General features: G+C 31.1%; 1 protein-coding gene across 1 annotated transcript in view; it reads right to left on the bottom strand.

The window, feature by feature from the left end:
• LOC130903512 (limbic system-associated membrane protein-like) overlaps positions 1–19,051 on the bottom strand; it is a 1,047,744-nt gene that overhangs the window by 447,179 nt on the left and 581,514 nt on the right. Inside the window, exon 3 of the mRNA XM_057815654.1 lies at positions 8,014–8,136. Within this exon, the coding sequence (XP_057671637.1) occupies positions 8,014–8,136 (123 nt within the window). The remainder of the gene's footprint in view (positions 1–8,013; positions 8,137–19,051) is intronic.

Raw genomic sequence — 19,051 nt, 5'->3', positions numbered from 1 at the left:
TCTGTGGCCAGAAAGATGAAGGAGGTGAATTTTAAGGGTAAAAAGGGATTTCTGGCAAAACTATGTCCTATGCAAAAGTCACAAGGCAAAGTTGTAGGTAATGGAAAGCACTATAACTTTTGTATCGTCACTTTTCTTACATAACTTTAAGATTTATATGGAAAATTTAGAAAACCAAGTTTACTATTTATAAAAAATATTTCCACCAAATGTTGTGAAAACTCAACTTTTTATGTCCCAAATACACTTTAGTTTATTTTATTTGAAATATTTATTTTCTCACCTTATTTAGACTTAGAAAGGGAAAAGCATCCTAATTTTCTTCCGTTATAATATCAGTTTTTTTTAAAGTCGGTGAGATTTTTATTTGTCAAGATCTTTACTTGCTGATAGTGTAAAAAATATTACCATTGCCTTGATACATTTTTTCAAAAAAGGCAAAAAAAATCGATAAAAAGTCGCATTCGAAATTTTTTCAATCATTTGTAAAGATGCGCTAAAATAAAAATAAAATTTTTGAATGCGAGTTTTTCTCCCATTTTTTTCAATTATGTATTGAAATGAAATATTTGGGCGTGAGCATTAATTTCAATAACACCAAATATACTGCAACAAAGAAAAAAGTTGAGATTATCTACTCTTCCAACAATTCTCTAGTCGATGTCAGAGAAATTCGTAACTTGATGAACTAGTTCTTCAGAGTGGCTAATAGCTGCAGCTCCACTAGCCACTTAAACTCTTTATTATTAATTAAATTGTTTTCTCCTGTGAAACATAGAGATAGAATGAGCCATTAATTTTAATATCAACGTAATATCACAATACTATAAGAAGAACACTCAAATAAAAAGATGTTATTTAAGACATCCCCACCCAAGCAATACACAGGAAACAAATACTACTTTGGACTCTCACCAAATTCACAAGAATCTTTCTCCAAAATGATTACTTCCCAACATTCTCTCCAATTATCCATATCATCAACAAAAACTTAGTAATGCTGGTCTATGTATGTTATGATCAGTAATCAATCAATCAATGACTATTCAAATCACTCAAATTTCTTCCTCATAACGTAAAATGTATCGTTTGACTTCATGAACACTGGATAGAGATACTGTCGCATGAATAAGTTGGTATTCCCATTTCTCTTGTTCATTTTTATGAAGGTGTGGCAGTAACACCCTAACAAAAATATAGTAGCGTGTGGTAATTGATCAACTTGTTAATTTGCCATGATAAATGATCTTTGCACGTGTTTTTATATATTACACCAAGCAATGTTACATTAATTGGTGCTATTCAGATCCTGTATAATTATTTTATGCTGGCACGCAAGCTGGAATGAAATAGAAACTTTGATTTAATCTGTGATCAGAGAAGTTCCCATGATTCAGATAAGTATTGAAAAGTTAATGCTAAAATCTCATACAAAAATATATCAATCAATGGTGAACTTTGATGGTGTAATATTTTGAAATTATAGAGATTAATAAAACAAAATTTCGTTCGTTTCTTTTACTGCACTTCTCAGAACAAACCTCATATATCTCATCAAATGAATCACTCAATAAACTTAAAGAGTACTTGAAAAAGTGAGATCTATTCGTATATAAGAAATGAAGTGTGCAAAGTATCATTGTGAGCTGAATGAGCTGTATAAACAGTATTATCGGATATTTTCGAAATACGTGTGGATTGTTGATTGTAAGTCTCGAACAGTAAACTATACAATTTTCTCATCTAGTATCATTTCAAAGCAAATATTTCAAACCCACTGAGAGACTGAGAAAAATTAAAGTATTGGCTTTTAGCACAATTCCCTTATATTGAATTTTTCATGATAAAGTCGTCACACAAACGGAAAAGAAGTGCACAGTTGCAATGAAATGGTTTCGATAATAATACGGTGTTATTGGTAAAAGCTATATCACAAGGAATAGTTACTTGGGTGATGTTAGATCTTCATTTTTACTGCGTTGTGTCTGGCACTAAGAAATGCATTCATTCAACCAGCCTGGAAAACAAGTCCTGTCAATCTTCCATTACTTGAGGAAATAACCATTGTTTCAACGTATAAATACAATATTCTTGTTACAGTTGTTTATCCATGGAGAAAATGTCCATAAACTTAGCGATATTAGGAAGAATATACTTTTTTGACAACTTTCTTAGTGCAATGCTGAATGTTGTTGTTGCAACCGCATTATTCGATCATGGTTAAATTATACACTGTAGAAATATGACAACTTCCAGCACACAAGCACAAAATTCGATACGCTCATTTTTGCCATGATGTTTGTGATTGGTAGAGCAAAATTCGTATATTTGTAGACATATACGAGTACATACACCTATACACATACAAATACGCATATATGTAATTTTTTTTATATTTCATTATTTATTGATTATGAACGATCTGATTTTCACTGCCTCGCTTTTAAATATATACAGTTTCTTCAATTTCGTTCTATCTATCTATCTATCTTTCTGAATGTCTCCAAGATTTAATAAAATAGTTTTTTATACTTTGATTAGTTAGTTAATTGTTTCCGCTATTAGTTTACTGTAAATTGAGCATATCATTTTGTTTTTAATATTGCTTACATATACATTGAAATAATAGTTTTCCGTAGGAATGCTAATATGATTCGACTGCAACAATTTCGTTATAAAAAAGCTGATATTAAGCTCCCCAATACCTATGAATATGAATGGAATATTTCTAAACAACTTAAGACAGCGAGAAGAAAAAGCGAGAATATCTCAAGGAACCAATCTTGAAAAATAAACCCAGCGGGTTTATCATCTCTCAACTCAATAAAGATCCTATATATAGCGTTGTACTACCTACCATAATATATGCAACCGACATTTGGGCATTGAGATACTCAGAACAAACAAAAAAAACTCTGGAAGAACCTCCTATTTCATCAAACACCAACAGCAGCTTATGTCATTTTTGCAGTTGGTCTGTGGAATGAAAACTCTAAAATATATACTCATAGAGCACTCCTTCATCTGGTATAACTGAAGGAGACTTCTAACAACTTTTGTAAAAAATATAACTGGATTTATCAATTACACCGAAGAATAATGACTTACTGTTTTATTCATTTATTTATCACAATATCTTCATAAAAACTCTCATAAGGATTCAAATAAGTACACGTCACGCAACCTATAAATACCTTTTACACTTTTTATAAAAATAGAGGAATTACCAGTATTTGTAGGGAGACCCTCCATTATAAGGTTAGTTATACAAATTCAAATGGGTAAAAGTATTTCATATATCCTATTAGCTCTATTGTTAAACTCGGACTATAAACAGAAATTTCCTCATTACGATAAAACCAATGTTCATTTAGCGTTTCTCCATCAAGCAAGCAAATAACCTTGAACTCCTCAGTATTCATCAAATTTAGGGCTGAAACAAAATGGCGGGCTAATGCCACAAAGGGGAATAATCTGAGCTATAGAACCCTATCACCCGCTGATGTGCACCCAGTAATAGTAGGTATACTTTCTCCTGTGTGACTATCACATAGATCTTTGTTATGTATAAAAACATGCACACAAAGTACATTAATAATGTACCATAATAAAACATTCAAACTTCTTATTTTCAGGCTACAAATATTGATATTTTGATAAATACGAATTTCAACAAATGAGTACATCATTATTAACTGTTTTTCGAAGATTGTGTATGCAGATTTAATCTACATAAGCAAATAGATGAATGTTTGCAATATATTCTCTCATAAGAATAAAATCATTAGAAAAAGTTTCTGCAATCATTTTATTCAGTTTCATTAAGTTTGAATATTAGATTAATAATTATAATGCATTGAGTAAACTTTATTTCAAATTCTTTTGATATAAACTAGAAGATCACATGATAATTTCACCAGAAATTTGAATTTTATTCAAAAGCCCTAGTTCCACTTTAAAATTACTATCCTATATATCTCGAAGGAGTTTGAATGCTGATTTAAAATTAAAGTACTCGCTCCAAAATCTTCTCCCAGTAGTATAATAAAGGCAAATTATTTCTTACTCTAATTTTTCTCAAAATGGAGAAAAAACAAATTTATCTCGCTCGAATTTAATCCTAGATGGAATTGCCGTTAGTTGAAAATATTCATAATTTCAGCTATGCCAACAAAAGATATTTCTATCAATTAGATAATTTAAGTATTTATTCAAAATTGAATAACTTTGGAATGTGATGGAGGCTAATTCCGTAAATGACAGAAATTGGCAAGAGAGAGACAATTATTTTTGTGCTGAGAGACATTGAAAATAGATTTAACGGGGTCATTCTAGATTTGGAGGAAACCGAAAAAGATAGGTTTTTTGAGCTTCTCAGCAAAACTTTGTTCATTATTTTAGTTGTGATATGTAACTTAATATGTTTCATTGTGAGGTTAGATTGAAAACTACTAGTGTGCTCTTACTGACCTTTTATTAATAGTAACGCCAACTTCCATTCTTACTGTTGACTCGCTTACATAGTAATTCGTTATGATCATATTCGAATGATTATAATAATCCTAAAAAATATAAAATTCCAAAACATGAAACAATAATATTAATGTCTAGGGTTGATCACTCTTTCTTTCTATATACATTTTAATTTAGAAAGTTGATATTTGATACAAGATATTTGGTGTAATTTCACACGTCCACCTTAAAAGGTATTCTTATCGAGAGGTCGTTTGATGTACTAGAGCTAGTTTGGATACCACGAGGAACAATCTCTTAAAGGTACAAAGACAGGCTTGCTTATGTGCAACTGGGCCCATGAAATTTTGTCCAACAGCTGCACTAGAAGTGATTCCAAATCTTCAACCTCTCCATTTAGTACTGGAGAGTGGGAGAGGAGAAAACATCCCTTAGAATGTTCAGAGACGAAATCATCAAAGAAAACCCGTTCATAAATAATGACCCACCCTGGGACATGCCTCAGGACGTTGCATCGAGAAAGTTTAGCTTTGAGAAAACTATAACAAACCGTAAAAGCAAGTGGGATCAAAACACCATACAAGAAATAAGCAGAAATGTCATTAAATTGTATACGGATGCATCAAAAAAAGCAGACATAACTGGAATAGGAGTGTACGAGCCCAGAATACTCTTAAAGCCTGGGCAGCGCAGCAAGCATTTTTTAAGCAGGAATTTATGCAATTGAAAAATGTATTCAGTTCAATCTAAAGAGAAGCTATCACAAACAGGAGATCATCATCCTATTCGATAGTCTAGCAACTTGGCAAAAAAAATAAAATTACGCTACTATGGACAAAACACTGTAAAAGGAGGTAGATAGGAGCAAAACCAATAATTTGGATAATCTACAGGACTGAGACAGGCAGAGACTGTTTGGGAAACTATAACCAGAGTAAATCTACTGAATGTATCAACATAAGTAAGAACAATCTACGAATGCTAGCACGAGTTCTATCGGGGCACTGTTGCCTCAAGAAACACCTGAAGACGCTTGGCCTAGAAGATTATGCGGCGCGCAGATTTTGTTGCACAGAGGACGAAACCTCTATCCACTTCCTCTCGGAGTGTGAAACTCCAGAGCACTACAGCTGGGTGCGTATGAAATAGAAGACTACAGTTCAGTTTAGTTGCTAGTCATCCAAATACTATGAATTTTTCACAAAGAGAATGGCTAATATATTGAATCTACCTCTAGATTTTGTGCCATGTTCAGGTCCATTCTTCTGATTATACACAACACTCTTCACACATGCCCCACAACGTCAAATTCCATTTTGAAATTCTCCTAGCATATTTAAACTCACGAAATAAAAATTTTACAATGTTATACGAAACTGTAGATTCTCTAAATATTTCCCCAAATTTTGTGAATTTGCGTTAGGTTCAGCAACTACTTCCATTTTACTAACCAATTTTCCTAAATATATATTTACATATTATTTCATGTGAGCTTTATGGTGAATTCTATATATAACCCTAGGTTTGCAACCAAATTATTTGAAATATTGCACTCACATTAAAGACTGATAACAAGGCGACAATTTCATAAATTCTCAACATTTACTTTGCCAAGTTCAATGGAATAGCTTCTTATAAAAATCATAATAAACTCCTTCGCACTATATCTATAATCACTTTCTACTTTTTGGTATGAATGAATATAAAACGTATACTGTAGGTTTTTCTTCAAACTATCGTCCATTTCACCATGCTCTGATAATACTATTAAATTTACTTTGAGAATTTTTTTTAGAAATATCTTCGGCTTTTCAATTTTTAGAGTTTTCGTTAGTTCGCTAGTTTTCGTGATTTAAATAGGATTTCCTTTTATGTATAAACGTTTGTTGTATGAAAGATATTATGAAGTAGTTGAAAATATGAGGAGAAACAAAAAAAAATTCTCCAATAATTTGATATCTACTCCTCCTAAGTTCACACTAAATGTAACGTGAGAAACATGAGTGCCAATGAGTATCATCGTCGGTGTCTGTGGAAACTGCAACAACGAATTACATTTGATAATACCGGTCGGTGCTGGATATCATGCGAAAGCACATAAGCGTTTCTATTTCTAAATATTACTTTATGAATTCAAGTGTTAAAGTTGAATTCGAAGTATTAGTTAGGGGTAATAGATTGGGGGTAGGAAACTTCTGGGGAGTAATATGAATAATGAGTGTTTACCAATAATATCCTCTCCTTGTTATACGCCCAAAATTAAAAAAAATTGTAGTATTACAGAAAACCATATTCTGGCTATCAAATAGTCCTCATTTAGTCTAGATCACAGATTCAAACCTTGTGTGCATAACTTGATAAGAAAGCTTAGATCAGCTGAATTTGGTTAGGTTAGGACAGCACATTAGCGTCAAACGTTATTTTATAGTATGGTAAGACTAATAAAAGCGATAATTAGTCAAAAAGGAGATCTAACATTGCTGATGATTTGATTTCATTGATTGTTGAAAGTGGACATTTTTTTCCAATTCAATAGATATATCCTCCTAGATCGAATAATTTTGTGTTCTATGTTAAAATTCAATAATTGTGTTATATATGTACACTGGAAGCAAGCCATATTAAATCCAAAATGTTAAATAATCAGAACTGCACTTGAATTTTTGTTTTAATTCTATCTTCATCACATTGTATGTGTCAAAAGTTTAATTTTTGTGGAAAAAACTAAGAAAAAAAACTCGACGAAATTGATATCAAGTTCATCAGCATTTACATTATTTCGGAGTAAGAAAATATCAAGTCCTGAACATATTATTTTTCTCATTAAGATGAAATGGAAATAAGTTTTTTTATGAGTTTTGATCGAAAGTAAAAAATCTTTCCAAAACAAAACTATGTTGTTTAAAATATTATGAAACCTTTACGAAGGCCAATGGACTATTTTTTTGTAAATGTTCATTTTTTACATATCGGCTTGTTACTATTGAAATTCTCATTATAATCAATTTTTTTCTCAAAATAAAAGGTGCAATTTGACCATCATACAAAGTAAATATCTTGAAAGTCTTTTACTTCTTTATTCACCAGATAGATGAATGTATGAATCTAGGATTAATTACATCATAGATTCATGGATAGTTTCAATTGAAACTTAGTTTAAAAGCATGAAATCTTGACTTCGGTCTTTATCAAAATATCACTTTTAGAATTTTATAGAGTATTTTGCAAACCCTCTATCGAAAATGGCTAATAAAATTTTATTATACTATTTTTCAATTAATATTACACATTTTCGGAATTATTAAAATTTAGTAAAAGCTGAATCAAATGTAAATTCTTCATAAACACAGAATAATCCAAGTTGAATAATGGAGAATAAAACACCTCTAAGTTCATCTCTGATGACACGAAATTTCAAATTACTTGATGGTATCAAATATAAGGTTTTATAATCAACACTGTATTATCAATGGATTGATTCTCTTATAAAATAGTGATAATATTATTCAACTTGTTAAATTAGGCTCTATACCCACTCACCAGCATTGGACACTTCACAGGGTAACACAACAGTGTCCTTATCGGTGACCTTAAACACTTGACTCGACGTTTGGAATGTCGGTAAAGTAGAGGGATCAGCTTTGATGTTGGCCTGCAGAAATCCTGAAAACAAAAACTATTGTTAATATATAAAATAGAAACAGGTATATACAAAGAATGGATTGGGAATAATTTGGAAGCCAACGATTTACTGATTATACTATGATAAGTTGAGTATAATTTAAACGTTTTTAGGTGATTCTAATCAATATTATATGTAAATATTTAAAACTAATCGCATTTAGATGATTCCAATCAGTTTTTTCTCCAGTAACATTTGTCAGAAGTGACGAAGTCAACCGCCATACAAACAATCAGGATTACGAGGAATACTAAATCAGAAACATACACTAAGTCTGTTGGAATATTCTCTAACGAGCTTGTTCTATATTCTTTACCGTCGTCGATGTATCTACATCCGTTATTAACGTTCTAATATTTATATATTAATAACACCCATCAATGAATAATTTCTTGTTGATGTGATAATTCAACATCATTAAGTTTACTACTGAAAAAGAGCAAAAGTACTACAAAACTCACTCTGTATCTTAGTGCAATGAGAAACATAAAGCATTATTCAGAGATGGTTTTCTTGACATATTTTTCAGATATTGAAAAGAAAGGCCTAATTGCAAGTCTATGGCCAAAATACTCAATGCTTGAATCGAGAAATTTGAGAAATAACACACACATTACTCATTTTGATAAATTAATGTTTATCAAGAAGTAAAGAAGAAGGATATATACCAAAGAAGTCAAAATTGCTCAAAAAAGAACAAGTACACACATTTATTTCTGATGCTTCTCAGCAAAAAGTTGGAATTTTCATAGTTGTGTAATAAATCATTTTCTAGTTTGTTTTGATCTTTGAAGCAGGTATGATGACATCACAAGTGCGAAAAAACTCATGAGTAATAGCCATTATTGAATTATACAATATTATTTTTAGTATAGAACAAATCTTAATCGCACTCACTATTTTAGTAAATAGTATATCGATTTCTCAGGAAATTACCAAAAATCGATTAATAGAACATAAAATATATATTTTGCCTCCTCTGAATAGATACAACCACAACATATTAAACTGATTTTTAGAAATAGATATAAAAAAGTATATTATTTTCTGTCTTCACTGGAAATTTGAAATAATGAAATTGGTTGTTTCTTTCGTTTTTGATAATTCCTTAGGTGAATGTGTGTGTTGATCAATAATGATTTGAAATGATATGAACTGACACGTGACACACAAGCATTTTATCGACCACGACTCTTTATTTATAGGCTTTCAATCCAACATTCGATCAAAATTATTTTCATTTTACGTGAGTTAGACTTTGTTAAAGTGGAAATAATGTCCCATCACATTTCTACCGCACTATATCCGTTATATATACACTACCGGTCAAAAGTTTTTACCCACCCCAGAAGCCATTCATCAAATTTCAAAATAATACACTTTAACTAATTTCTCTTTCGTGTTTATAATTGTAATTTAGTCCCAGCTAGCCCCGTGAGACACTTGAACGTACTGTAATTTATACTTTTTGGACCAAGACATCATTTATGAAATTCGTATATGTATTCAGACTTGTAAGTTATAAAATGGGTGAAGCGAAGGAACTATATGTTGAAACTCGTGCATTATTCGCAACTCTCCTTAGTCTAAGTAAAAGTGGGCTTTGGAGAGAGAAAACGGCCTCGAAAACCCACAGCCGTTGAAGATAAACGTATTGTATTGATCAGTAAACGTGATCGAAAACTCACGGGTCCAGACATGACAGCTCAGATCAAGGAATCTAGGGATCTGCCTTTGAGGGTGGTAGTATAGAATCCTATTCAACGGATCATAAAAAAATCAAGAGGTTACAGTAGGCTGAAAAACATAAAAGTTAGACTCAAGAAGAGTTCTATGAAGTGACGAATCAAAGTTTGAAGTTTTTGGCTCTAATAGAAGAGTGTTTGTGTCCATGTCAAAAGAAGAATGGATATTATATCTATGTGTAATACCGTTTGTAGAGCGTGGCGGAGGTTCGGTGATAGCTTGGGGATGTTTTGGAAAAAAGGCGACAGGAAACCTGGTAAAAATTGAAAGGATTTTGTGGATAAAAGACTATAAAAATATTATTGAAGGAAGAATATACTTTTCCATTTTAATCGTTTTATATTTTTGTTTCAGCTTTTCATTCCATCGGTGAAATTCTAAGGAGTGGACAGGTTGAGGCCTTAGAATCAAACAAGAAAACGGGTTCAATAGCATTTCAACTAAAAGTAGTCGAAACGTCAAAATTTCTATATATGTTTCAAAAATTATTAAAAAATAACAGACCAGACATCAAATCAAGACGATTTAAAAACATAAACATATTAGACTAGAGATTAGTTATGATGGCAGCTTCTTGAATGGTGCGGTATATTTGTCTGAGGAATAGTTTCTTTCTCTCAACATCTTTTCACACTCTGTATCACTTATATATACATTTTATTGTTTATAAATTGACTGGCATTAACGTTATTAATAAACTAAATGTAATATTCTAATTAAAACTGAGACTAGTATATATGATATTTATACAATTATTGAGAATACCTAGATTTTTTCAAATTTGCAATCTCACATGTTAAATTTTATGTCATATTTCTTAGCCTTAGGTGAATATACAACTCCTTTTCATGTTAACTATAATCTCTGACATAATTATATTCAGTGCAAATTTCAGTTTCAGACGCGGAAGCTTAACATGGAGCCAAATTAATTTTCCGACAGGTTCATCCATGATGCCGTTCATATATCGTCGCTCATGAAATTACTAATAAAGAAAATACAATAGCTAGCAGGAAATATATATATATATATATATATATATATATATATATATATATATATATATATAATATTATATATATATAATATTTTATATACTTTCTATTGATTGCAGTTAAAAAAAAAGCAAGGATGGCGAAGATAGAATGGAGAACAAACACAGGGAAGAGAGAAATAAGAAACTACAAAAATCGCATGCCTAAGAGAATCTTGCAACGCTCCATTAGATACTATGAAAACATTTAAAGTATCCATGGGGATGTAAATACCAAATTTCAAAGCATCGGATGAAGTTTATACGTCTTAAATACTTGGTAACGAAGAATCAGAAGTGCTCATTATTCATTCTTATATTGATTTATTCATTTATTTATTCATTCTTTCACTTACTCATAATCAACAACATAAGTTGTACAAATTAAGAGAAGGTGATACTCAGAGCAAGTGTAAATTAATATTTAGAAATCCACGTCTAATAGTCTAATAATGCAGAAAATCTCAACTCTGCCGTGTAGGAGTATTGGGATAATGATAGAACAGTAAAATTTCTTTATATCCAAAGAAATCTATATACAACAGTGATCTTCTTCCATTCTATTAAGAGTGGCAACTCGATAATATGGTTTTCCTCAACTTCCCTTCTTCTTTTTATTTGTATTTTGTGATGAATCGTCTTTATGTTAGGTCCATTTAACTATCAGATCTTGAATTCAAATGCTTAACTATTTAAAAAGCAAAAACTGCATAAAAAAATGAATTTTTTTGAAATAATTATAAATAACGTATTCAAGATACAGATATTAGAATCATGTAAGAAACAACACAGAAATTAAATATCAACAAATAAAATATTATTTTCCTACCATATGTACAAGGACCCAAAAACTGTCGAATTATTTCTTAAATATGATTTATTGGAAGTCATAAAGGACATAATTATTATTATCAAAAGATTTCACGAAATTGAAATAGGAAACACCTAAACAAAAGAAGTGATATTATATATTAAGTGTCTTGTTATGATTGTGATGCTGTATACATACATAAGATAGATATCTAAGGATTTAGAATAAAAATTCAATCAATACTATTAAAAAATCAAAAAATACATCTACAAGCCATGAAATATTAAAAAAATACATAAATTCAATTATAAAAATAGATAAATAGTTACTGGTGAGAAATCTTGAATAAGAATCTTTTAATCACTTTCCAGGTATTATTTTCACTAATAATTTGTACTTAAGGATTTTCTAAACAATAATTCAGAATTACGGTTGGTTTGTTCATTTATATATTTTCTAGCCTAAAAATAAACCTATTTGTACATCGTTCGATTTTTTATATTATTGTAAGACTGTGTTTGAAATTTCATGACATTTCGATTAGTTAGAAAAAAGTGACAGCCGTTTAAGTGAAGCTACTTTTATTATTTTCAAAACAATGTGTGTTAGCTCGTCATTGCTTCTTGATGAAAAAAATACTATAAAAGCTCAGCAATGGCTGCAAAAGTTTTATCCAGATTCTGCTCCATCGAAAAAAACTATACTAAGCAATTGCTCTGGTACGGACATGTGATGAGGATTGAGCAGAACAGGTGGCCGAAGAAAGCATTGATGTATCATTGATATATCAAGCGTAGAATAGAAGGAGACGATGAAGACCTTCGAAGACAATCCAATAACTGATGTTTAGACTGGACTAGGTGTAATTTAGGTGTGGGTGTCCCACGATGAGTTAAAACTATCTGTATATGGCAAAATACTTATAGTAAAATCATGAAAATTTCTACGTTGGAGTTTTTAGACACAATATTTTTAACTGAAATATTTTCAAAGATTGCCGACTTCGGGTTCTACCGAAAATCGACTGAAAATTTGTTATTTGGAATAGAACACCCTATATATTAATACATTTTTGAAATTTCTGTAAAATCTCAGTATACTTTTTGAAAACCTTTTTCCGAAAAATGCATACTTTTTGAGCTTCTGCTCGTTTTCTTCAAGCTAGGTCAGACATATTTCATTATATGTGAAAAAATTTTTCATTTTATACAGGGCGTATATAAAAAGTATTCAAAGTTTAGCTTCACAAATATCGAATTTCTTCGTTTTTTTAAATAGAACCACCCAGTTTTCTCTATTTTAATGCATTAAGGGGTGAAAAATAAGGCAAATTCATATACCTCAACCGTTATCCAGATATTAAGTGTTTTCAGTAAATTTTCTGAGATGCAGGTGTAGTTTAAATTTTATTTTGACTTGTTGATACAAGTACTAAAAAATAAAAAAGTATATTTCTTTATCTTGTCCAGGTCTGTACAAAAATCATATCAAATTGTATTTACTAATCCTATTCCAACTTTTAGTCGTTTCCAAGTTTTAAATTATTATTTTATTTTTTAACAAGTTTTAATTATTTATGTATACTTTTAGTAGGCTTTGTAATAAATGACACTTATTAAAGTGTCATTAGTCAATTGTTGATAAAATCGTTAAAATTGCTCGTTCTCAATTTAATAACGAAGAGTATGTGGATAGCAGCAAATAAAGTACATGTTCTACCAACAACTTTGTCACATTCATCATGTATTAAAAGCAAATTTACATAATTTTCGTGTCCTCTAAAAATTTACTGAAAATATTTAATATCTGGATAACGGTAAGGTTTGGGTATAGGGAAGTATACATGAATTTGCCTTATTTTTTACCCCTGAATGCATGAAAATAGAAAAAACCAAAATTTTATACCCATGAAGTTGAAATTTGAACACTTTTTATACACACACTGTACAAAATGGAAAATTATTCAACATAGATTCAAATACGTCTGACCTTGTTAAAAGCAACCGAACAGAAACCTAATAAATAGAATACATGTTAGAGAGGGAACTAAAAACAAGAGTTGATAAGTTAGAATCAAATTAAATATTGAAAGTATTTATTATTTGAAATAAAATTAGTAAAGGTTGAGAGTTAAAAGTTAAAAGACTTCAGAGAATGTGACAATCCATGACATTGAAACAGAAGGTGGTAATAAGCTCTCATTTTCAATCTGTAAATTAATATTTTGATATGGGATTATTTGAATGGTCATTTGTCACATTAAATTTGAAACAATTTTTGATTTCTGACTTCTGGGCAAGGTATTTTTTATTGTGGTCGTAGGAAGTTTATTTCTTAGCTTCGTTTCCATAAAATGATTGCTGGAAGACAAGCGTTCTACCGTAGCAGTCCTGTGCGGCATAGACTTTCAATAGGATCTGTGCTTTTGTCAGAAAAACAGATTAAACGGTTGTTACCCTTAAAAACTCATCCAGTTTTCCAACTTTTCCAGTTTTAGATCGCCCGTAAATGATTTTCCCTTCAATTCTTATAATATTTTCCTCCCAATTTTTATAACTTGCAAATCGCTTCCAAATTCCATATCGTCAATATGATCTTCCAAAATTATTCATATCTATATAATGTTCTTAATAACTCGGAACAAATCATTCTGTCCTAGTGCCGTTCTGAACAATTCTAGCATACTTCTAAAACCATTCGTATATCTTTGGTAATATTGAGTCTTTTGCCTTGTAACTTCTACATTCGTTCAAGTGTTGTGTCAATGGCACTACTAGGCGGAAATTCTAACAAATTCTTTTTGTATACAATTTCTTTCTCATTATAATGGATATTCGACCATTTGTCTGTACAAAACTTTAACTGAGCCGTCAGTGATCATTATAAAAATTAGAAATCAAATCAAATAAACTTTTTCACAGAACCACCCAGCTTAGTTTTGTAATTTTTGTAATTTCCTGTACTCGAAGTTATATCCGTGAGTTATTGAGCAGTTATCTACGATTTACACCCTCACACAGATTTTGCACTAAAGTTTCTGTCTAATAAGTTATTTTTAAGCAAAAAGTATGAAAACTACAAGTCTCAGTAACCTATCGCTAACGGTACTGTAATTATTGGTTGGCAGCCTTTATGTAGAATAAATAATTTCAATTTCAAGATTCCATAGACAAATGAAACAACCTGTCGCATTTACCCATCGGTCTACCAGGGTAGAAAGGATCATATCATATAACTAAGACGCAATCAACTCGATCAGAGCAACAATGAACGTAACTTGGGTCATTTTCCAATCATAATTCACGAAAAGTCTTAATAATGTAGACGATGCATCTTAGATTACAAACATACTACACTTGGTTAAAATATCTTCAACTCTATTTTTTATGAATTATGAATCTGGAAATCAAATCTTATTTAGAGGAAATTTTCTTTCAAAATAAATATCATTTCATTTAATCAAAAAAAATTTTTTGCTATAGGAGCTGCTAATTTCAACAATTTCTGCATGCATCGAGATGAGAGAGAATACAACGATATAGAATTTTACTAAGAAATCTAGAGTAGTTCCAAGAAAGGTGGAAACAACATGTATATGTAATGCCGGCCTTCCACCAAGTACCAGGACAAAAACTATACAATTTCAACACTGTTGAGTCCCCAACGGACTGTGTGTTCACACCAGCCACCAATAGAAATCAATAAAAGCTGTTTGTCATGTTCAAGTGATGGTCACGTTACACATTTTCACTAGTTTTATAAAAGCAGCCTTTATCTTAATTTTTTTTTGTAGTCGACGTATATGGTATCCAATAAGGATGATTCACAATTTCTCTACGCCTCAATTGGGTTGGAGGTTTCTTCTGTTGTACAAGATTTTTTAAAAGTATGTTGTATGCTTGTATGTATATACAAGCATACATTTTCGGTATATTTTGATAAAATAAAATACTTATATCAAACATTGCGACTGGTTTTTTCAACGCATCAAATCAATCAGATCAACACTAAGTCACAACAATGGAAATAAAAACAAACTGGTCCTAATTTCAAGGACGTTTATACCAAGTACGTGGACCCTTCATAGTTACCTACATTCGCCGGGATACTGTAAGTGTTTGTAAAAGCTCTAGTCGTGAACTAGTAAGTTTCGAAAACACTGTAAAAATAAAGAACATTTCGCGTACTGTCACAAATGGACCGAGTTCTTGTTTTGTTTTTGTCATTTCCGCTGGATAGCAACCCGGCATAAAGTTGCAGCGCATATGCGAATTTTTTATATCTGAGTCTGTCTAGAGTAAATGACGAAAAGAAACAGAAGTGATGGAGTTGATACATGAAATTACTCTTTCTCAATAGCAATACAAAATTCCTTCAAAATTAATGAAATGAGATGCATAATGCTTTGGATATAGTACTTGAGCCCAAATATTATGATATTTATCAGATAACATAAGGTTTGTTGAAATTTTATTCTAAAATTCGAATTTAATTTGACATATCATCATAATATACCTCAATAAATTATGTTCAAAAAATATTTCTTTACTCACAAAGAGTAGATGATGGAGGGGTTAACTCTTAACCCACACATTGCCGCAATTACGATGAGAATATATTTAGTAGTCTTAGAGTACTCGATATAAATTATTCCTAATTTTCAAATAAAACACTTTGTAGCTTGGTAAAAAGCCATTTTATATGTGTGAATTCAAAAGTTGGAAAATTTCCAGCTTGTAATGAAATATCCTGCATAACCTAATTAAACAGACAACAACGACTAAATTTCTTTGGCATCTAAAGCCAGTCTAATGTAAATTTATTGACCATAGTCAAAGAATAATTCTGGGACTAGTTGATTGAACAGTAAATGAATGATGCCAAATCAATACTCTCCATTCGAGTTTTTCGAAACACGATCCACTTTGTTATAATCTGTTTTGCTGCGTTTTTTGCAATTCTCTCTGCTTTGTCGTTCAACTAATTCTTTGTGACCGTACATGTAAAGCTGGAAAAAATTCCGATTGCATTTTGTAAACACACATAAAAAGGATGCGCATTTAAAATATATGAAGGGAAACGGACGGAAAACACAGAAGACGTAGTGCTCGTTTAGAAAATCGTACGGAACGTTTAATTGGGTCAATGTTTGCCAATTAGATCGACCATTTCGCATTCTCTTAAATTGCTGTAATGCAAGGATGTAGCACCTCGAACCTTTCCGCCATGTTAATGGTAAGCTGGATTGAAGGTAGAGCTATAAATTGTTTATTTTAGCCGGAAAATACGTGAAACAATCCGTTTTCCCATATTTTCTTAATAGACAATGAAGGGTTCAATTTATCGTACCAAGATTTTTGCTATCTAACAATTAATCTCACTTCCTAATTTATTGTAGCTTGTGCTTGACGGAAATTTTAATTGGAAAATGTGCTATAGAAACTATTATATACTCGGTTATTCGTAATATATTTAAAAATTGTTCCTACATTATATACTTCTGTCATTTTGATATTACATAACTCGGAAACGCAGTGTGTTGTTTAACGAGGAAGGAAGCAACTCTCTGGTTGATGTTGTAACGAATATTGAATTACATCTTTTCAAACAAACGTAACCTTATCCAACCTTTATTATTAATGTCGACATCACTATATTCCATTATAGCTGTCCAACACTCTTGAATTCGGAGACTCCAACTAGAATTCAAGATTTCAAAAAGTATCATCCAGCACTGCTTTTTGATTAGTCTAGGTGAACAATCTCCAATTACTAACGTTCAGTGTATCAAGTCCCGATAATGTGGAATGAGTCCAATTTCCAATAATCACAACTACTGTTTCGAACGAAGACTGGGTCTGCTGTTCCTCGAAGGAGAAAGAAATTACTTTCCTATACCACGACGAATATTGAACTACATCTCTTGGGTTTTCTACGTACCAGTTTCGATACGCAATTAATATTTGTTATTATCGGTTGAAGTGGCGCCAGAGAGCGTCAGGTGAAGTGTGCTTAATAACACGGAAAAAAAAGTAACCCAGGTTACTAGATATGGCAGTATACAAGTATTCGATGAGACTTAAATGAATTTTTCTCAGTGTAAAAGATTCTATTATGAAGAATCACAAAATTATTTTTATTGTACAACAAAATTTCCAATAAAAACTTTATTTGAGGTCTTTCGTGAGAATATTCTAATTTACATGAAGTAACATCAATTTGAATTTTGCAATAGAATTTGAGGTAATGAATAATAAATGTTTGTCTTTTACTTACCTACTTAAACCGGATCGACGGTCAAATTAAAGAAAAAAATTGCAAGATATTCCATTTTATTCCAAATGATTTCATTTCATTGTGTTTTCTACTAAGAATCCACTTCCAAATCAAAGGAATGGTTGGAATCGTTCCTGTTAAATTGATGATAAAAGCGTATAAAACGGAGGGAATAATAATTTCGAGTTACATTGGCGAGACTTTTGTTGAAAAGTTCAGAAATAAGTGAATTCGTTTGAGTGCACTCAATTTATGCTCAGCTTCCTCGTTTCAAATGTGTATCCTTGTATTTCTAAAACTCTCATCATAGTTTAAAAATGGAAAGATGATATCGCTACACTTGAAAATTGTGTCAACAAATGTTCTATCATTGATTTATTCAACAGTTGATGAAGTTTATTATTATTTTATAGAATACAATATATCAGTTGGTGAGATAAGTCAGATTTGAGAATTTGAGTGAATAAGTGAGGAGGATTTGTGAAAAATACGTTACTGTCTACCATAATACATATTTAACACATTTTTCACTCTACTAATACACCAACAATCAGTTTACCTTCAGTATCTGAAGACGATAATTTTCTTGTCGAAACGTGATTAGTATGAATATCACTGACGTATCCACAAATTCTATGTTAGATACTATACATTATGTCAAAGTTTGATGAGAAAATTTGAAATGGAGGCAAAACATAAATTTCTTTTCTCTCTTATCCAAGTATCAAAGTGATTTTATTTCATGCAAAATCAAGAAATTCGCAAACAAAAAATGTTTTGGAGGCAATTGTTAACAATTTAGAAACGCAATACTGTAAGATTCTTGGTCCTGTGTTTTTATCACTTAATGTTAGTCTTAGTCTTGGTCTTGCACGCTCGATTTCATTTATGTTTTGCAAGGCATTAGATGTTCTTATATTTTAGTCTTGATCAAATCAGAAAAGTCTGCTGAATCGCCCATCATATCATCGATGAATGATGCAGTATTATCGCATATGTCAAGTTCATGTTATGGGAGATGCTACTTAAT

The sequence above is a fragment of the Diorhabda carinulata genome, chromosome 2 (genome assembly GCF_026250575.1).
Source record: "Diorhabda carinulata isolate Delta chromosome 2, icDioCari1.1, whole genome shotgun sequence".
Lineage (NCBI taxonomy): Eukaryota > Metazoa > Arthropoda > Insecta > Coleoptera > Chrysomelidae > Diorhabda > Diorhabda carinulata.
Note: the sequence above shows the minus strand (reverse complement) of the source record. Positions and strands in the feature narration are given on the sequence as shown.